The 21,788-nt window shown below is 38.8% G+C and overlaps 3 protein-coding genes across 7 annotated transcripts in view; 1 reads left to right on the top strand and 2 right to left on the bottom strand.

Moving 5' to 3' along the window:
* Positions 1 to 21,222, bottom strand: part of LOC128015743 (la-related protein 4) — a 29,822-nt gene extending 8,600 nt beyond the window's left edge. For 3 of the 5 annotated variants that reach the window (XM_052599836.1, XM_052599835.1, XM_052599834.1), the window contains exons 1-9: positions 20,815 to 21,222; positions 11,087 to 11,231; positions 10,132 to 10,245; positions 9,942 to 10,032; positions 3,278 to 3,414; positions 3,093 to 3,196; positions 2,647 to 2,757; positions 2,245 to 2,298; positions 1,326 to 1,526 (exon numbers count right to left, since the gene is read on the bottom strand). In XM_052599836.1, coding sequence (XP_052455796.1) covers positions 1,326 to 1,526; positions 2,245 to 2,298; positions 2,647 to 2,757; positions 3,093 to 3,196; positions 3,278 to 3,414; positions 9,942 to 10,032; positions 10,132 to 10,245; positions 11,087 to 11,231; positions 20,815 to 20,916 — 1,059 coding nt within the window. In that variant the 5' untranslated portion in view covers positions 20,917 to 21,222. Of the gene's footprint in view, positions 1 to 1,325; positions 1,527 to 2,244; positions 2,299 to 2,646; positions 2,758 to 3,092; positions 3,197 to 3,277; positions 3,415 to 9,941; positions 10,033 to 10,131; positions 10,246 to 11,086; positions 11,232 to 11,745; positions 12,236 to 12,682; positions 12,932 to 20,814 lie in introns of those variants that run through there. The other 2 variants (XM_052599837.1, XM_052599838.1) reach the window with 2 other exon arrangements.
* Positions 5,959 to 7,093, top strand: LOC128015744 (putative nuclease HARBI1). The gene has a single exon (XM_052599839.1). It carries the CDS (start codon positions 6,182 to 6,184, stop codon positions 7,076 to 7,078), a length of 897 nt encoding a protein of 298 aa, XP_052455799.1. The 5' UTR covers positions 5,959 to 6,181; the 3' UTR covers positions 7,079 to 7,093.
* LOC128015745 (uncharacterized) lies at positions 8,006 to 9,259 on the bottom strand. Its single transcript, XM_052599840.1, has 2 exons — positions 8,590 to 9,259; positions 8,006 to 8,351 (listed from the first exon to the last, which is right to left on the bottom strand). Exons 1-2 carry the CDS (start codon positions 9,092 to 9,094, stop codon positions 8,026 to 8,028), a joined length of 831 nt encoding a protein of 276 aa, XP_052455800.1. The 5' UTR covers positions 9,095 to 9,259; the 3' UTR covers positions 8,006 to 8,025.
* Positions 21,223 to 21,788: the final 566 nt, after the last annotated feature.

Raw genomic sequence — 21,788 nt, forward strand, 5'->3', positions numbered from 1 at the left:
AAGTATTACATGTCTGATATCTGGTGCAGGGGAGGTCGCGTGAAATTTGACACCCTATTTGACAAAATCGGCCGTTTTATTCAGTGCCACATCTTGTCGAGTAAACTCGACCATGGCGCCAAGAGGGTTAGAGCTCCTGCCATGAAAACCAAAATAAATCCACACGCTTGCTTTGAGCCCAGATGGAGCTGGGTGGTTCGGTTGGTTGCTCGCTCCTGGTTTTTCCATTTTACACACCTGTTCTGGCTGCTTGCTAACTGGAACTGGGCGCGTTCGTGACGTTCAACTCCCGGTATAATTTTTTTTACAAAATAAAATAATGCAAAAAAAAAAAAAAAAAAATATCGATTTTTGAAAATGTAATAATCGATTCATACTCGTCCATAACATACTCGCGATTAATCAATAATCGATTTTTTTCACCACCCCTAATAACCAGGGATTATAAGGCAGCCTCCTTAATGCACACCTAAAATTCGAATGCAACGTTTTTGCATTCTAATGTGGATTTATATTTTAAATTCGACGAATATTCGAAGTTCACTTTTTTTTTAACAGCCCTAATGTTAACTGTTCAACTACCCGACTTCCTTGCTGCAAGTCCCCTGCAGCTCAGCCTGCAACCACAACCCTGATTACAAACTAGTTGACCCACTGTGACTATCAGCTCATACCTTCAGCATTCATGAATACAATACGAAGGTAACAAAAAAAAGATTAGGTTTCACATTTAAAGCAGTTCTAAAATGACTATTAATTAATTGCTTCAATGTTCAGCCAACAGCAAATAGTCAAAGTGACCCTCAGATCTCATAATCTTAACGCTCACTGGGACGGGAATGACAGAGACTTAAAGGAGAGAGAGAGAGAGAGACAGAGAAAAGTAGCAGAAAAGGAGAAGAAAAATAACTCCCAAAATCTTCTGATCACTCCCTGCTTCCCTCTATGCGCTTAGTTTATCATCACTGGGTCAAAACAACCAAATTTGCTCTAGCCATCATATACCGATACAAAAGGTTTTTGATTTACTTTTTTTTTTTTTTTTAACACGTTTTTGTCTGCAAGAAATTATTAATAGACTCTAGTATTAAAGACTCTTACATTGATACAAAATAGGTGTATATTTCAAATAAATAATGTTTTTAATAATTCAGAGAAATCTTACATTATCACAATTTTGTGTAGCATCATTTTTAACTGAAATAAGAACGGTTTCTTGAGCACAATATCAGCACATTAGAACATGAAGTGCTTGTCTTGTATGGGCAATTCTCACTGCAAACAAAACATCAACTTCACAATATATTTCAAGATAAAGCTCTCACCAGGGGCGTTTCAAAGTAAGGAGTGGGTGAGGGGGTCCAAGTCTGTGGCAGGAGGCTATAGAGAGGGTACTGCTGTGGAGGCTGGTACACCTGCTGCAGGTAAACTGGAGACGAGTACTGTGATGGAGTGGAGTAAACCCCAGAGTCCACCGCCCTATAACCATTCTTAGCAAAGAACGTGTTTATGGCTTTGATGCGAGCCTACAGACACAAACATACAAAGAGACACATTTATTAAAAATAAAACATCTAGAAGATCTTTCATTATGCATTACACTCAGTTGTGAAACTCAAGGTAGACCATAAATGACAAATCAGTATTCACATTTATCCATATCCCCTCAGATTTTAATCTCACAGCAGTCAGGACGGAACTCGAGAAAGCAAGACAGACAGGAGAATCTCTCACACACACACACACACACACACAATACATACTCTAAACAAATAAAACAATACATGTACCACTCTAATCCATCAATTACTGCTATAAACGTGAACCTTTTTCTCAGCAGATCAGATTTCCTTCATATGGTACTCATACATAACTCATACAGATGCCTTTTGTCTGTCTATTTAGGATGTGAGCTGGACAAGAGAACTTCTATGACAAAATAAATTTTAATGCAACAAGACTTTGAACAGGATGAAAAGATCTTGGTTTGTGGAATACATAATCCCATACACAGTCTATGGGGTATTTCCTATGGGTTACACACTGACTGTATAACTGATCACTGATTGGTTGAAAGAACAAGGGTCAAAGCGAAGTACTTCAGAGAAACCGGTTAATCACAGCATCCAGAGTGGTCCAGGTGATAAAAGTTGTATTTGAAGTGTTTGCCAGGAACGCACACATCCAGGATGCTTAAATTACAGCAGATCTAACAAGAGAGGTGGCATCATAATATACACTCACCATAATTGGTTTGCCCTGAAAGGTTTTGACTTCCTCACGCAAGTATCTGTAGGCCTATAAAACAATGAGAGTTTGAGTCAATCTGGACAAAAATCTGCATTTATTAAACCAGCAGAGAAAATGCAAAAACACTATAAAATGCAAGAACAGCACAGCAAATGTTTTTATTTACCTACAGCTTCTTAAGATTTCATTATGACCATATTTGATGAATAATTATAAATGGCAAACAAAGTTACAAATAATAGATTATCGTCATAAGTCATATTACAGTGAATAAATTCATGCCAATTTACTTGCAAATAACACCATGAAATATTCCTCACATATGATTTTTACCAATTATTTATACAAACATTCATTCCATGAGAAAGGCCCTTTGTGTGCGTTTGTCAATAATACCTGCTGAGCATCAGTGTCAGACTGGAATGTGATGTACCAGTTGCTATTGTGTGCAAACTCCACACTGATAACCGGTGGACACTTCTCACTTTTAAACAGGGCCTCCACCTCCTGACAGAGAGACAAAAGCATCAGTCAGCAAATCAGAAGAAGTGAAAACTACTGACAATTAGGCGCCCAGATATCCCTCAGATCTCATAATCTCACGGTCATTAGGGCAAAATCCACTGTACTGAGAAAAGGAGCGAGAGGAGGGGAACCGGGGGGGGGGGGGGGGGGGGGGGTGAATAAGAGCAGATGAAAAGAAAGAAAAAGACAGAAAAGTCTCAACAGCAGCAGTGATTCTGGATCCTTCCAAGCGCGATACTGATCATCACTGGGGTGACAGTTATGGTAACCAGTCTCTATATACAGCCACCAGAGATGATCGTGAAGTGTGCCCTCACCTCTACAGGTGTGGTCTCAGGAACCTCTCTGAGGATGATGATGCATCGCTTGTGGTTTGGCCGTACCTTCTCCCCCTTATCATCCACCTGCACCACGGGAGAGGCTGAGGAGGACAAAAAAGAAAGGAATTCATGCATTGCAAGAAATAAACAAACTCTGAAACTGTGGTCGGGTTTTGTTTTACCTCGTAGCACCTCAAGTATCAGGTCCATATCAGTAGTCAGCAGTTTAACCCCCTCCATGCTTGCAATGGTCCAAATAGGGACAAACTGATCGCTGTCCATCTGAGACATCAGATAAAGGTCCTTGGAGAGATTCTCTCTGTAAGAAAAACACAATGAACAGATGATGAACACTTGCAGTGATATCCATTGCACTCGAAATGGTCAGTGTGCTTTAAAGAATTTCACTGCAAAAACATTTTGAATACAGATTAAGTGTATACAGTGGGAAAATGGAATTTGAATGCCTGCTTTGCTAACTAAAAATCTACCATTGCATGATTTGCACATTACATTGAAAATACTGAATACTACCATGTTATCACACCACTAAAGGACTGGTTTGCTTAAAGGGTTAGTTCATCCGAAAATGAAAATTAACCCATAAACTACTCACCCTCAAGTCATCCTAGGTGTATACGAATCCAATAGGAGTTCTATAAAAAAATTGCCTTTGACCTTTTAAGCTCTTTCATGGCACTCATTTTTTCATGGTCCAAAATAATTTTCAGTAACACTTTATTTTAGTGGCCAATTCTCACTATTACCTAGTTGCTTATTAGCATGTCTATTATTAACATATAAAAGCACTTATTCTGCATGACCATATTCTACATTCCTAATCCTGCCCCAAACCTGAATTTAACAACTACCTTACTAACTATTAATAAGCAGCCATTTGGGAGTATATTTAGGCAAAATCAGTTAATGATTTGTTAATCGCAAGAAGTGGACCGTAAAATAAAGTGTGACCTAATTTTCTTATTTTGATGGTCCAAAATAAGTTAAATAAAAAGCACCCATCCATAAAAAAAACCTGCTTCCATGTACAACTGTTGGCGCAAACTACATTAAAATGATTATTACGTTTTGAATATGGAAATTTTTCTTGCAAAAATGCATTGATTCGATAAAGAAGGCCTTTGTTCACCCCCCAGACCCATGCAAGACTTTTTTTATGGATTGGCTCTTTATTTAACTTCTTTTGGACTGATGCATGCAAAGCCCACTAATTTTCATTTTAGGTGAACTAACCCTTTAAGTTCACGCATGCAAATAAAAAAAACCCTGAGAACTAACTTTTTTTTCCCTTCAGGAATACGGAACTTTTACTACATACTGTGTTGCTTCAAAACACCATATGTGCAAATCTAAATTTCAAACTAGACAAGTCAGTAGGTTTCCTGAACGACTAGTCAACTATTTGGTCCTAAGGAATAGTGTTGCACGGTGCACCGCTACTTCAAAAATATCGCGATTCTCGGAAATTAAAAACGTCACGATTCCTAAATTTATTAGTATCGATGCCTCAAAGAATGACTGCGTTCCAGATTTGTAAGAGACGTGGGCTATTTCATGTTGGTGTGCGCAACGCATGCTTCCAGTGCCTCCCTATGGACGTCGGTGTTTCTTCTCCTCACGCAAGTGGCAAAAAAGCACTACAGCGAGATGGCTGCATTAGTGGCTTTACTAAACTGATTTGGCTTAACTAAAATGTGTGCATAATCGCATTAAATAGTTTAAATAAGTTGTTCAGATGAACAAAGCACGAGGTTTTCTTGCATAATTAACATTTTAATTATTTGGTCAGACAGTTCATATATAATATTCACATTAATCAGGGATTAAACATGGAGTTATGTTTTGTAAGCTAAATATGAAAACGAGCATATCTGCACCGCTTTGTATTTGCTGATCTAGATTTACATGCTTGGCTCACTGACCCTGTATACTCATTCATTTCATTCATAAACGAGATGTATCAGTTCATTCAACTTGTACACGAATGAGAAGATCTCTTGATCTCGTTCAGTGAAGGGCGTATGGGTTCACTACATTCAACAAACCACATGCTCAGTCACATCTTGAGAAACTCTGACAGGATGAAACAATTCACAGAGCGGTTCACGAGCTGCGCATGCGCTGCTAATAGCACCGTGCTCGCATGCTGCTGTGGAGGGAGGAACTTCAGTGAACGAGAAATGAGAAAATAAATTTTACTTTATTTGGGTGCTGGGGCGGGCCAAATAATTTCATAAAAGCGGGACCCGCAGGTTGGACAGAAACCCGCCCGCGCATCACTAGGCTGCATGTGCGAGCACAAGTGATACTGTGGCCGCTGGTCCACGACTGGTAGAAAAAGATGACACTCATTAAAGCTCACTGGCTGAGTTTTCTCCTCTGAAAGAAAAGGTTGCACTTCGCTTAAATTTGTATTATTTCTCTTTTGACATTTAATCTTCAGAACAAGAGTTCAGTAACATTGTTTAATATAATCGCCGTTTATATTTTTATTCAAAGTTCAGAATCAAGATAAATTTATTACTCTTATGTTTCTTATGATAACAGATAATTCTGCTAAATTTATTCTCTCTTTACCTTGAATGTAATTTCTCTAATTTATTTTTGATATTTCATAATTGTTACCATTTTTACTATATCTGCTGTTCATGTTCATTTATAAGTGTGTTATATGATTAGTATGTTGTCCTGGTTTTAAAATAAAGCACAGCAATGATATTTGAGTGTATTTTCCCTTTTCAAGAAAAGTATCGAAAAAGTATCAAAATTGCAATTCTTGACTAGGTATCGAAAAAATAATTTTGGTATCGTGACAACACTACTAAGGAAGCTTTATGTAATACAGGGGCCGGTTTCACAAAGCTATTCAGACCGGTCTATAGTGTTAGACAAGTCTAAAATTTACTCATAGACTAGTCTAATGCAAGTTAGACTGTTTCACAAAGATAAAGACTGACTTAATTTAGACCAAAAAAATTAGACACCTTACCCCCAGGCTAACTTAGGTCTAAGACTCTGTTACCTTGGCAACCAGCAGAAACAAACAGCCAAGAGAAAAGGGGAAAATGGCTCATAATTTGTGGTTTGCTGACAACGTTATGGAGAGAGCTATGAGAAGGGAAAGGGTTTTTAGGGACCGCAGTAACCTACTGGAAATGTATAATAATGAGGACTTCATCAGTCGGTTTCGTTTGCCCAAAGAAGTTATACTGAGTCTGACAGATGAATTAGCTGAAGTACTGAGCCCTGCCACTTCAAGGAGCCACAGTATCCCAGCAGTGCTACAGGTTTGCACTGCTTTGAGATTTTATGCTACAGGAAGTTTTCTGAATACTGTTGGTGACACAGTGGGTCTCAGCAAAGCTTCTGTGTCACGGGTGGTATACAGGGTATCAAGGGCACTTTCAAATAAGCTCCCTCAGTTCCCAAACCAAATGGCTGAGCTGAACAAACTCAAAAGAGGGTTCTTCAGCATAGCAAGATTTCCCAATGTTGTTGGAGCAATTGATGGGACACATGTCAGAATCCAGGCTCCACCTGCTCATGAACATTTGTTTGTCAATAGAAAAGGATATCACAGCCTAAACATTCAGGCTGTTTGTGATTCTGATCTCCGGTTCCTCAACTGTGTGGCCCGCTGGCCTGGATCCCTTCATGACTCTCGAATTCTGCAAAATTCTCAACTCTGTCTAGCATTTGAGCAAGGCATTATCGATGGGGTCCTGTTGGGGGACTCGGGCTACCCTCTAAAACCTTGGCTCCTTACTCCCTTCCTGAATCCTACTACACTTGCACAGAGAAACTACAACACAGCACACTGTTCAACTCGTAACACTGTAGAGCGGGCATTTGGTGTACTGAAGAGGCGTTTTCATTGCCTACATGGGGAATTGCGAATGGCACCTGACAGAGTGTGTAACATCATCTGTGCGACTGTAGTGCTGCATAACATAGCGAGGTAGGCCTACCTGAAAACAAAATCCACATTGCCATCCATTTTCAATAGGCCTAATTGAATTACTATTTACCACATGCTTCAACTATAATCAAAATTATTTATTTCATTAATCATTAGGGATCTCCGGCTACCTGAGCCTGAAGGTGAGGATATCAGAGATGACAATCTCAATGAACTGGAGGATAGAGAAGATTTAGAGGAGCAGAATGGAACTGGTCGATATGTGCGTCAGATGTACGCTGACAGGATTTTCAATGTCTGAAACATTGAAAAAATCATGTTGCCTGTCTTTACCTATTAGGCTTAAATGAGTAGCAAACAACTTAATAAATATAAAAATTTATTTTTTAAGGTTTCTCAAGTGACATACTGTTCATTCAATAAATTATTCTATAAATTACATTCAAGTTTCATTTCATTCATATCAAAATCTTCAAGGTTATTAAAAGTACAACTTACTATACAAACTGGAAAACTATTAACTCACAAAACAAGTGACATACTGTTCATTCAATAAATTATTCTATAAATTACATTCAAGTTTCATTTCATTCATATCAAAATCTTCAAGGTTATTAAAAGTACAACTTACTATACAAACTGGAAAACTATTAACTCACAAAACAAGTGATACACTGTTCATTCAATAAATTATTCTATACATTACATTCAAGTCTCATTTCATTCATATCAAAATCTTCAAGGTTATTAAAAGTACAACTTACTATACAAACTGGAAAACTATTAACTCACAAAACAAGTGACATACTGTTCATTCAATAAATTATTCTATAAATTACATTCAAGTCTCATTTCATTCATATCAAAATCTTCAAGGTTATTAAAAGTACAACTTACTATACAAACTGGAAAACTATTAACTCACAAAACAAGTGATACACTGTTCATTCAATAAATTATTAAATAAATTAGTAGGCTACTCAAAGATATTCAGGACTCCAGCGATTGTTTGTGAAGCTCTAATTTTAATTTATCTCTCTGAAGCTGTAAAACTTCAATCTCTAGCAGCAATTTCCTCTCTTCCAGTTGAAGATTCCTGTATTGTTTGTCTAGCACCATTGACATGGTTGTTCCTCTGAACACCGTTGTGCAACCCATGGGACCAGGAGCTGTAGCTGTAGCTGTAGCTGTAGCTGTAGCTGATGCTGATGCTGATGCTGACGCTGACTCAGACTCTTCATCTCCTGTCCCCTCACGTCTCTCAGCCGGCTCCTCCACCACTGCCTCGCTTCGGTCCCAATTCAAAGACAGGGTCACTAAAAAAAATAAGAACATAACATTTTATTACTTGTAGGTTCCTTCTATTATAGGCTGAGTCATTACGTTGTTCACATGATTTGCTGGATAGCAAGCTTACCGGTTCACATTAGCATACATTATTACCGGTTCATATTAGCATACATCATCAACTTGACTTTATAAGCATCAAATCGAAGGCAATAAAGCAAAAGGAGAAACCAAACTGATTTATTTATAACAATCACCCGCTGTTACCTGTATTCTCATCTTGACTGTCTGGCTCTTCCTCTTGATGTGGCGGCGGGGTGCTGCTGTCAGTGGCTGAGGGAACTCCGCCGGTTACGTCAGTGTTGACGGCTCCACACACTCCACTTTCCCGTCCTCCGCTTATCCCCCAGAACATCGGCGACTGTCCACCATATATATTCATCACCATTTCAGTGGTGTCTTTAAGTTTCTCTTGGGGTCCTCCTCCCGTTTTTGGGTATTTCCTCTTAAATATTTCCTTTTTGGCATCTTGCACCATGTTTTTATATCTTTTCTGTACGTCTTTAACGCTGCGCTCAACGGTCGGATTAATGCTGTTTACTGTCGCGGAAATCTTTTTCCAAATTAAACATTTCTTCTTGTTACTACATTCTCCTCCGCTAAATTTCCCTAGTAAAATGTCCTTGTAACTATTATACTCCTCCAACAAACACATATTTTCTGCTGGGGTAAACTGAACTGACCGGTTAAATGCGCTTACTCGATCCGCCATGTTTTTTGTTTTGAAAAGTGTCTTATTTTACCCAGAATGCACTGCAGTGTAGTCCTACTTGAGATAGTCAGAGTCTTAAGTGCTTTGTGCAATGGTCTGAATTAGATGTCTATCTGAAGTCTGACTATCAACTATATCTAAGTCATAGTCAAAGTCTATCTTTGTGAAACCGGCCCCAGATGTTGCAGTTCACCTTTCAATGGTGATGCTCTCAACACTCAAAAGCACTGCTTCTAGTGGACCGATTTAGAAATGGCTGATATTTGAAATGTAATTATCAGTTTCATCCCAGCCAACAAGTCATTGAATATTTAATTATAAATAAAAAATAAAAAAAGAATCTGTCCAGTATAAGTATTGATCAACCACCAATCAAAAAAATAAATAGATTAACTCACTAATTGATTAATGACCAACTACTGACATTTGCTGAAATTAAAGCTTCCGAATAGTCACACGACACACAAGAAACAAATTACTTCTAGCATCCAGCAGCCACAATGCATTGGAATGGCATTTGGGTGAGTACAAGATGATAATTTAAAAAAATGTGGGTGATTTTTTTTTTTTTTTATCATTATTAAATTAAACTGTCCTTATTTTGCAACCAAAAATTACAATACTGCCAAATAAAATGGCTTCAATCGGATCATCCACAAAAAATCTTTTCCAATATTATGGTTCCATTATGACATTGCATTTATTTGTGAATGAGAATTTTCTCAAGCAAGAGTAAATAAGCATTGCTCTACTGTACAGATGATTATGAATTTCCAATCATCCCTTACATGATTACGTAATATAGGGAAGCAGGTGTGAGCATGTCTGGGAGTACAGTGGGCGTTACCTTGAGAAGCAAAATTCCAGCTGCTTCTTCAGTGATTCCTTCAGACTCTCTTCAGACAGCGGAGGCTGCTCCTCGACCGCCTCAACCTCCACTGAGTAAAACAAGACACGTACACACCCACAATGTCAGTTAGCCAGTAAGCAACACTAGAATGGAGTGCAACTGAAGTGTAACAGAGGGTGTGACAGACCTGGTTCGCAGAGTGGGTAAGCCAGTTCTGCAGACTCAATGCCATTCAACATGCTGATCTCCATAGGAGGGGCTGACTCAGAGTCGCCATAGCCAACACCATACTCCTTGAAACCTAGATAAGGAATGACAATAATAAATTAGTTTTGAAGCTTACCGATCTTTCACCATGTAAGAACAGCAATAGGCCATTTAACCCTCAAATCTCATGCTCATTAGGGCACACGCACTCCACAGAGAATGACCAAGAAATTTTGTTTGAGAATTAGAGAAAGAGACTGAAAAAGATGAGAATGAAAGGAGTGAGATGAACTGCTAATGTTGCTATTGCATATGGAACACACAAGATTCATTTCATAAATCAACAAAACACCACCATGATTTAGCCATTTTCCATTAGACAAACTGCATCAGCATTCCCTTAAAGCAGCAGGGTTTTCCAAACCGTTGGGGTAATATTTTTTATTTTATATTTTACTTACATGTCATGTGTCCATTAATCCAACACCAGAGAACCATTCAGATGGGTTTATTTATACACATTAATTTATAATCCCACTGGGTACTTAAAATAATGCAAAATCAGCTGACAAAAAAATAGTTTGGGAATCCCAGTCTTAAAGAAATAGTTATGAAAAAAAATTAATGTCAAAATTATTTAAGACACATGGAAACCAATGTTAGCAGATGGCAAACAACTGGCTACATGTTTGAAAATAAAATGTGTGAACTAATTTTATGTTGCTTTTAAGTATCTTATTAACAGCCTACTGCAATGAACTGGTGTGTAGGAAATTTCTTACATTCCCCATTTATTCCACAAATAAATCAAAGCATATGGCTTTTAAAGGACATGAGGTTCATTTCCGGGTGAACAATTTCAGATCAGATAACATATGATGTCAATTTTTACACATTAATTACAGCACTGAACAACTGCCAGTCAATACATGTACCTTCTGACTCCTCGGTGGAGACAGTATCTGCTGCTTGTGGCCAATGGCACGTCTCTGTGGCCGCCTCTGGAGTCTGGGTGGTTGTTGCAGACACTTCCTGCCACACTTTAGCATTGGGATTCAGACCGGCCCCCTTGGTGGTCACCTTGAAGACAAGGTTAAACAAATCCTGGGTTTGAGTCAGCAGAAATCTGTCAACATTTGCTAACTGCAGCTTTAGTAAACAATTTTAAGACTTTAACTAGAACACTGCTAATCATTTAACTACCCATTATTATGCAGTCAGAAAAAGACTGCCACATAAATATTTGCACAAACTCATCAAAGTTCATGTTCAGTAGGCAAATAGTTATCCACCCCGTTTCGCAGTATGATGGCAGGGTGATCACACACAAAAAGTGTTAATAAAAACAGTAAAGAAATACTGAAAAAACAAAGCAATTAAACAGTTACCACTAATGTGAACAGCACAGTTCAGGGTTTCAGAGATGATATTAACAACATTTTTGGTAGCGATAAAGCCCGTCAAAGCTTGCAGCAGGTGAACAATCCTATTGATAACATAAGTCACGGATAATTTTAAAATTTCAATATCTGACTTAAACTTCTCTCAATTCCCAACATGTTAAGCGATTAAAACATGATCACATTTCAATCACCTGGCACAATACAGCTTTTCAAGTGCACCAGTGGGCAACATAAAAACTCTTTAATCGCTACTTTTAAAATCACTTCAATTGGAGGGGAAGAAGACGCATAAATGCGATCGTCAACAGATGCGACGCTATCAAAGTTTCACATGACACGCCGAGGCACTATATACAATATAGCTTAAATGTGCTTTCTTAACAAATAAACGCTGCAAACACCACAGGACAGGACAGGCAAGGGCATACGTAGGTATTAACACACTTCACGAGTTGGAAAACCAGAAATGTGCACAACAACTTCTATACTATTACGCTCGATCAGGTTAGAACCTTATTCACAAGATCTATTACTTACCCGACGCGACACTCCATGCATACAAGCTGGAGGTTTTAAATAGCCGGCCTTTCGCCCATTTAATCTGATTAATCACTCTGATAAACCAGAGCGAGAGTTCAGAGCAAAGAGCTACAACCCTGCATAAGAAACGCAGCCTGGTTAACCTGACTAGGATTTGGACTGGCTAAATATATTTTTAATCTAAAGGTTTAATTAAAAAGCCGAGGAAATTTGTGGATACCTTCAGCATTTTTGTGATCACTGCTTTAGTTGTTAACTGCACTGATGAAAGTTACGCATTTAGCGCAAATAAAATTGGCTGGGTAACGTTAAATAGCTAGTATTTATTGCGCGCACGTGGATCCTTCACTGTCGACGGTCACTTCGCGTCCACATAAACAAGGTCTCACATAGCAGCTCAAATAATTGTGTAATCGCTAATAACCATTTTAAACTCAAAACAAAAACAAAGCAGAATGTTAACTTAACTACAAAAACACAACAAATCATTCTCCTTGTTCAGCTAGATGGCGCCTGCCATGAGTTTCAATCCATGCCGCAGATGTGAAAAATCTTCGCAGTCGCCAAAATGACCTCATTATATCTCACCTCCACAAACAACAGCATGGTCTTCTCCACGGACAACGTTATCACTCGCTAGATACCTAGAATTAATCTAGCTCACAATAACACGGACCGTACTCCACTTCTTTCCGTTTAAAGCAAAAGTTCACTGCCAGAGAGTTTCGCGGCCACTTATCATCTGCATCAACCCCCTTTGCTCAGGCGCTTACGAGTCTGATTGGCCGTGCGTTAGTCTTTCCCAGAGCCGTTGCCTCTTTTGTGATCACATGCAACAGCACGCTTTGAATATCTCCCGACCACTGTTAATGGGATTGGTGCGTACTGAAATACGTCATAACGAATCTCCGGCTGATAGGACGGAGAAGGTTTACGTTTGTCAAACTTCTGTTCAAGTTACCGGAACTGTAGTCTCTGCCACCAAGATCACTGCTGAGCACGTGGCGACAGCTGAAATATTCCAATATGACGTTACGAAACATTAAAACGGCTTTTGAGGATGAAATTTGTGTTGCTGTAAAAAACGTGATGTAATCTCGTCGGTCTCGCGCAATTCAGATCATGAACAGTCTTGGTGGCTGGATCTCAATAATAAAAAAATTGGTTTGATAGTGGTTTATTGAATTAAGTATGCTATTTGTTCAAAACAATATTAAACATACAATACTTCATGTTTGTGTATTTAGTTTGTCAAAAATGCAATTTTATACTGCTTGAATTGTAACACAGAATCATGATCTACACTAGCTCAGAAAACAAAACGTGAATTGTATTTTACTGTGAATTCACACAGAGAAAACGTTTAAACAAATTTCAACCAGGGGCTGGTGCCTCAGCAAACCTACAAGGCCTCCTCAAAATTACATTTAAATTAAGAAGAAAAAACAACAACATTAAAATAAGCTAAAACAACTTAAAATCAAGATATTTCTGATTTGAATTCCCCTCCTCAAAAATCTTTGAAATTGAAAAACACAAATATTATAGGAACAGGTAGCCTGCTTTAAAAAGTGGCATTTTTGTTTATATTCATTTATTTATTTATTTTTTTATATCCATTTTTCTAGTTTTGCCAAGCTCTGAGTTATTTTATGGGGTAGAAATTTTGAGCACAAACTACTTTTTTTTTTATCCTCATACTTAAAGTGTGATGTGAGAATCAGAATCTTTAATGTTGTACAAACTTAGTTATGGATTATCTCTCTTTTCTAGCAACTACCGAGCAAGGGCATGTCAACCAGTCAGAACACCTTATTCAGCAATACAGCAATCTCCTAGCAATTCCCTAACAAGTATCCAGAACACCTTATTAGCTGCCAAGAAACAACTCTGAACACATTAACAACGACAGTGCTCCTTTAGCAACCACATAGCTAGGCCTACTAATTAAAATTTTACATTAAGATTTACTACATATTTAATCTCAAATAAATATTTTAAAATCTTCAATCCATACAGTGAACAGTAATTTCTTATAACTTTTTTTTTATGCTGTTATTGTGCTAAGTGACGGTTCAAACGATTGAGTGAATAACAAAGTGGGGCAGAGATAGAAAGATAGCACAAGAAAGAAAGAAAATAAATCATGATCATCTGGGAAAGTCATGGGGCCTTCAAACATTGTTCTGGACAATGGGGGGTTTTGTAGTTAAAATGCTTTGAAAGTATTCTCACAGGTTATACTGATGTCTGCTTTATTCTAAAAGAGAGATAGAGAGACTCCTGCATAAGAGACTTGGCACATCTAGGACAGAAACTGGGGAAAAAAAACTGAATTTGTCAGCTTCCTTTTGGTGGAAGTCCACATCTGGCACACTGCTATTTTTCACGGTACTATATTAATATTATGGTACATAAAATGGTTATCATTCAGAGCCATAGTTTAGGAAAGTACCATGGTATTACCAACGAATAGCATCACTGCATCATGATAGTGCTTTATATAGGTAAAATGAAGGGGTTTTTATGTTAAAGCTGACCTTCCTCACTATGTTAAAACATTAATTACAATAACCAAGCCACTTGAAGGGTTAGTTCACCCAAAAGTGAAAATTAGCTTGTTTTACTCACCCTCGAAGCATCCTAAGTGTATATGACTTTCTTCTTTCAGACGAATCCAGTCAGGGTTATGTTTAAAAATTGTCCAGGCTATTCCAAGTGTTATCATTGCAGCCAGCAGGTGTTGCAGTTGAACAGTCCACAAGTCGTTAAATAAAGCGCGCACACCCATAATAAAACCTGCCTCACATGGCTTTGGGAGGTGAACAAAAGGCCTCCTGTAGTGAATCCATGCGTTTTTGTAAGAAAAGAATCCATATTTTAAATGTAATAAACACTTTTCTCTCACTTCCGGTATTTGTCATATGCAGAATGAGTTCTGGCGGATGACACAGCACATGCGCAGTGCCTCTGAGTTATGCTAGTCTCACAAGTTTGTTTATAGAAGCAAAGTTTCCTTACTTTAGCGAAGGAAAACAAGTCTCCTCTTGGTTTATATCGAAATCCTCCAACAATTTTCTTTACAAACCCTCAGTTTTAACTTCTAATTCATAACGCATTTTCTTTTGATCTCATAACACATCTGTCATTAATCACTCAACGGCGACGTCTTATGTCATCCGCCGGAACGGCTTCAGTGTATGACAGATACTGGAAGTGAGAGAAAAGTGTTTATTACGTTTGAAATATGGATATTTTTCTTACAAAAACACATGGATCATTACAGGAGGACTTTATTCACTCCCCGGAGCCATATATTTATGTATTATTTATATATTTATGTATTTATGATGTGTGGACTGTTCAACTGCAACAGTGGTGGACTGGGACAGTAAATCAGGCCGGGAATCTGACTCCACCCCAGCCCACCTCTGTTGCTGCAGTCACCACCCAATTCATGTGTCCACCAGACTGCTAAACTCTTTGGCTCTTTCAGTTGTTTGAATTGGGTTATACTTAAAAAATAAACCAAAATCCTTAGACTGTGGACAGGCAAAATAATCAAATGAAGTATCAAGAAGTATCAAGGCATTCATTGTCTCTATCATCTTTCCCTGAATCCCCTCTCTCACTCTGCACATTGGGTTTCTCTGCAATATCAAATAAGAACTTTCAATAATCTATATTAAATTATGCAGCCATCAATTGTATGTCCCAATGATCACAGTCCTACTACTGATGACCTTATAAATCATAAAAGCACATATTTTTCTAAGAGTATAGCCAGCATGTTTAGTTTTGCTTATAGCTTAAACTTTAGCTGAAGGTTCCTGCTCTCACTCAAAAGCTGAGGGGTCCTCCCTCTCTTGTTCAAAGCAGGAGCACTAACAACACTAGTGCTAATGTTGCTTCCTTCGTCACCTTCAAAATAAATAATCATTGTACACTAGGCTATACATGGTAGGCTAGAAATAGAAAATCAGTTTCTGGTCAATTTTGGCACAAAAAAAAATACTGTATCTTCATATGTAAAACAGTGTGCTAGTTTGTCATTAAGATGCTCTTTTAAAACATCTATCATTATATACATTTGTAATATATATTTATTTTAAATTGATTTTATCTATTGTAAGTCACTTTGAATGAAAGCTTCCATCTGCCAAATGATTATTTAAATATCAGGGTGGAACAGTTCAACTTTTTCACAGTTCGATTTGTTTCACGGTTTTAGAGTCACGGTTTCGGTATAGTTGTATATGCTATGTTTATGGAAAAACTATACTTTCAAAACATATATATTATCATATTATTAAGAATATTCTAAATACAAGCAACAGCACAAATAAATACAATAGAGTAAAGATAAAAGACTTTCAGGTTTTTTTAGGTAGGTCTTGCATTATTTTTTAGGACAGAAATTAAAGTAATCAAATGTAAAACAGCATTGCATTTTGGACTATAAATTAAAGATTATTCTTTATTTAAGTAAAAAAAAAAAACCTTTTTAATCAAGAGCAGTGAGTGATTTCTTGGTTGTTGCTGTTCGATTAATATAAAGACTGTCACTTTAAGAGAATGCACTGATCCAGTGTTCGTATTAGTATTGAACAAGAGTCAATGGTTTGTAGAGGTTTTTTTCCATCGCTGTTGTTGTAATGTCTGGGAATCCAGAATGCGCATGCATCAACAGAAACATATATTATCTGAACCCTGTTTGTTTTATGTGTTAAGGCGGGCATACACTGTGCGATTTCTGTGCGATTTCGGCAAGGTACCAACTCACACTGTACGGGTAGATCGCATGCAATGTAAAGCCAAAGCTCACGATTTTTGTGCGCTCACTGTACGGTCCGATTGCCGAGTTGCGATTTGACTGCTCACACTATATGTGAGGAATCAACCGAATCAACACGTATGATCCCTCAGAACCTGGATGTTTGTGGCTGTTTCAGAATAAACATGCTTTCCCGGGATAAATGCACTGCTTTGGTGATATGCGCAAAGCGTAATTATGTGTGCTGAAACGTCCAAAAAAAAAAAAAGCGTCGGCGTATCTAGATGCGCAGGTGCGTGGGAAGACCAGGGGGCAAGGAAGTCGACTGGAAGTTGAAGTCGGCTGCGTGCTGCCATCTTGTAGCAGAACTTCACTTGCGTTAGCATTCCCATTGACTCCCATTCATTTTGGCGTCACTTTGACAGCAAATAACTTTACATCTGAGGCGTTTAAAGACTCTGTTTGTCCATTATTTATTTCTAAAGATACACGACAATGTATAAAGGGTTCCATTACCTTGTAGATACATTATGGCCCCGTAGAAACAGTTTTTGTAAAAAATAGGCTATCGATTGCGTCAGAACCACTCGACTCTCTGTCGCATTACCGTACAGACAGGAGGAGAAGCTCGCAGGCAATTAACTTAATATGGCGTACTGACGTTACATTTAAAAATACTATACAAAATAATAAATCAGAATACTTACTCCTGCTCACTCACGCCAAAGAACTCCCCGCTCAAGCTCGCCGTCTCTGCAAGATTAACAATGGCAGTTTGCACTAGAAGTTCGCTACTAGAAGATTTACATCTGTCAGACAGGTCGCTGACATCGTCAAGCTTCGTTTCAGTCTGCGCGTCAGAAACGGAAGTGCTAAAAAACGCTAAAAATGGGCTTCAATTGTCTCAGTTGAGTTCCAATGGGGTCGCAGTGTCCATTTCTTTTACTGTCTATGGGGAAGACGTGGCCAATAGGGCTTGGGCGCCAAGTTGCATTCTGGGACGTGGCGGCCATGTTGCCAGCTTCGCGAATGTAAACATACAGCCAGTTTAACGAAAAGAGCAGAGTTGGTAGAAAGAAAAAAAGATGTCAAAATCCCGAAAAGGTTGTGGGATTTATAGGGATACGTTAAATAGGGATGCCAGGGACCGGTATGTGGACAAAATCGGCTCTATTAACAGTTTGGATCCATATGAAACTCCCAACATATAGTGGAGTACCGACGGAGACTCTTTGCCGCACGTTTGCATTACAGATATCTTCGGCTACCTTGTTTGTTTTGTGAGTGCCTACACTTCAGAATAGTTCCGAAGCTACAAGTCAAGTCTCATGTACAGTTCACAAATGGATGGGTTCAGGAGCTGCAAATCATAGAAACGGAACAGCGGCAAAACAGTATACAGTAATCTGGTAAGCTGCGCTCTAACGTTACCTAGCTGCTAGTATAGTAACCATTAGTGCTAACAACCATTCACACATGGACTTTTAACAATGTGTTTCAAAAGTGTAGTTAGTAGCTGTCCACCTTTAAGATAGCTTGGTTGTTGTGAGAGCACGATTTCACGCCAATCTGTAACTAAAGTCACGTTAGACCTAGCTTCACAAATCGCTTAACGTTAGTTAATGCAGCAGTTTTATAGTACAAATTTTTGCTGTCAGCAGAGGGATAGCAACAAAAAGATGAATGTTGAAATTTCCCGTATTTTGGATGAGTAACTCGAGAAATTTCCCTTATTTTCAATGTTGACTTAAGCTATATAAATTAATATTCAGATGTTATGGTCTCCGTAGTCGCGCCTCCAAGCAGGAAAGCGGTTTAAAGTTAATCCATTCTCATTTTATTTTCCCCATGGCTATTATGTGTTGCGCTTTTACACCCCACAATAAAGCAACGGTTGAAAATGGTTAAAATAGATTTTTAATTCATCAAATTAAGACACACGGATGAGAGGGAGCATGTCTAAACACTGCGCAGTAGTCCGAGTGGCAGTAAAGGAAGCATTCAACGTGGCGGCCACGCCAAGTAATGACGTCATGACGCCCAAGCCCTATATGGTCAATCCATTTTGCAACGCGAACTGGAGGCAAGCAGGCGTTTTTCCCCTCTTTTATTTTTATTTTTCTTTGCCATAACTCCACAAGTTATCCCTCCGTCACTTCAGTCCACACTACACGCTGTGTCAGGTGTCACCATGGTTTCCCTTTATGGTTTCATGCACGCGCAGTGAGGGAAACGCGGAAAAGCGGTTCTTAGCCCTGCTTCAATAGTGCGATACCTCACGAGAGGCGACCAAAATTTCTGACATGTCAGAAATCCATCCGACCAACCGATTGCCAGTCGGGAGAGGCTTATCGCCTCTCGTTTCCCCTTGTACACTGCACGAACACTGCACGACAAATAACGCACGAAAATGCTGAAATTCAGCCCGACCCGAAAAAGAGTCGCACGAGTCAGAATTCGGCTCAAAATCGGATGAAAATCACACAGTGTATGCCCGGCCTTATTTATTTAAACCATATTACAGATGCTTTGTCAGATTTAAGTTGAACAGCGGTCCCAGCGCGTGTCGAACCGTGTGTGCTAAACTGAACAGTTCGGTTTTTTCAGTGAACCATAGTAAATATAAATGTAATTCTGACCGACCTGCTCCCTTACTGGCGAAAATGGCTGGGATTTTGCAGCAACTTGCTGCATCTTTTCCCAGGGCTTTTCTCCTTTCCCTCTCTGCTCCTCCTTTGCGCTCCATTTTTTGCACGATTTTCTAAGATAAAGCCTGCCTCTGGATATAGCCAATTAGGCAGTGCTTCGCTGATGTTTGGTCATGTGGTGGGTTCATATCACTCCGCGGTCGCCTGATTCGTAGATTCATAAGATCGTCAATTAATTTGCAGTTGCGTAACAGCCTATTGCACGTCAGCCTGATCGACTGCACAGCGCCCGATGGCCAGTCCGCCCCTGAACTGCAACACCCACTGACTGCAATGATAGAGCTTGGAATAGCCAGGAATTTTTTTTTCATTTAACTCTGACTGGATTTATCCAAGGGAAGAAAGTCATATGGCTCATTTTAAATTTTGGTTGAACTAGCCCTTTAAGCCTCTTTAACAAGAAATTACCATTGCCTCATGAATACAGACATGATAGGAGAATCTAAGCACATCTTTAAATGTATAATATACCTGTAATAAAATATCTGTCGGAGCTAGAAAATAAAACATGTAAAAAGTACATTAGGACTAGCATTTTTAGTGGAAAGACAGTCATACAGCTTGCTTGGTTAGACTAAAACATCATAAACACTGCTTTATATGAAAACAATTTAATACATTTCATTTCATAATGAGGTTTTATCCATTTCAATTCTTACTTTTTAATCAACAAAAATGATTAAATGATAATGTTTTTTTTCTTCTTACAATTGTACCCAGTATTATTACTCTAGCATCTCGAAAAAAAATTGAATAGTTAAAAAAGTAGTTAATTGTAACCTTTAAAATGAACTTGTGTCACGTGTCCTATAGTCATTAAATAATTGCTCAATTACAGCAGAGCTCCGCTGACAAGAATATCAACACGTGATATGTCATTTATGGGCAGACTAAGCCTTGGTGGCAATATATTTATGTATAGTAATGTCTTCTTACCGAAGTCCGACTTCAAGGGGGCTAACCAGACGTAACAGTACGTTATTAAACACAACTTAATTTGCTAACGACCTGACAATGTTGTCAGCGCGCAAGAACACAGGTAACGTTAGTTTGTCAACATACTGCAAGTAACGTACACACTAGTGCTTACCAGTCCGATAAACAGTCACACTGTCGTTTGTTTAAAATATGAAAGTGTTAACTTACATTATAAACGAAAAGTCATAACACAGTAACGTCGTGTTTAGGGGGAGGGTTAAGTGGGTTGTGCCGATTCAGCACCTCAGGCCTGAGCTTACCATGCCGCCTTGGTCCTCGCCGGTTTTCTTCTCTTGATCACGGGCGACTGATCCCGGCTCGACCTCCTTCTGTTGCGCTTGGCTGCTACTCTCCGAAGTCATCAACCGCTTTTAACTCTGCCCCCCGGCCGGCCACTCTCGACCCTAATCCGCGATCAAGCGCCTTGCGCCTCCTCGCCCGGTCCGCCACTCCGCGCCTCCTCTCGCCGCCTGAATGCAACAAGCACTTGCTCTAGGTAGTTACGGTCGGTTTGTCTTACCGTTTCAGAAACCAAACGAAGGATGGAAGAAAAAATAAGACTCGCTCACACTAACGCTTGCGAATCTATCTCCAGTACGGGTCTACTTCAAACAAGCCTTAATAGGGATCAGCGAGTGTTTCTGGCAGAAATTCACACACCGCCACTGTCCCGACAGACAATGCGACCACCCCCTCCATCGCGCTCGCTCTTCCATAGCAACAGAGCGCAACAGACGCTGCGCCGCATAGCAACCACTTGGCGCTCTCGCCGCATAGCGACAGACTCTGAACGAAAAGTGCACCCGGGCAACGAACCGTGATACGGAAATTAATCCACATCGAATTACAGCAGTCCAAAAAATAATAAAGTATATATATAAAAAAAACAGTAATATTGTTAAATATTCTTAAAATTTTAAATAACTATTTTCTATTTAAATGTATCATAAAATGTAATTTATTCACGTGATGCAAAGCTGAATTGTAAGCATCAATACTTCAGTCTTCAGTGTCACATGATCCTTCAGAAATCATTCTAATATGCTGATTGGCTGTACTTGGCTATTAATAATAGTTCTTATTTGTATTGTTAAAACAGTTTTTGCTTTATATTTTGTGGAAACTTTTTTTTTCAGGATTCTTTGATGAATAGTTCAAAAGAACGGTGTTTATTTGAAATGAAATCTTTTCTAACATTATAGCCTAAATGTTTTTACTGTCGCTGTTGATCAAT

Source organism: Carassius gibelio, chromosome A6 (assembly GCF_023724105.1).
Source record: "Carassius gibelio isolate Cgi1373 ecotype wild population from Czech Republic chromosome A6, carGib1.2-hapl.c, whole genome shotgun sequence".
NCBI classification, from domain to species: Eukaryota; Metazoa; Chordata; class Actinopteri; order Cypriniformes; family Cyprinidae; genus Carassius; species Carassius gibelio.

Coding starts and splice junctions, on each gene's coding strand:
- LOC128015744 (XM_052599839.1), top strand. CDS start 6,182: ATGGCTCATAATTTGTGGTTTGCTGACAACGTTATGGAGAGAGCTATG.
- LOC128015745 (XM_052599840.1), bottom strand. CDS start 9,094: ATGGCGGATCGAGTAAGCGCATTTAACCGGTCAGTTCAGTTTACCCCA. Junction 8,352..8,589: donor CAGTCAAGATGAGAATACAG/GTAACAGCGGGT, acceptor TATTTTTTTTAG/TGACCCTGTCTTTGAATTGG.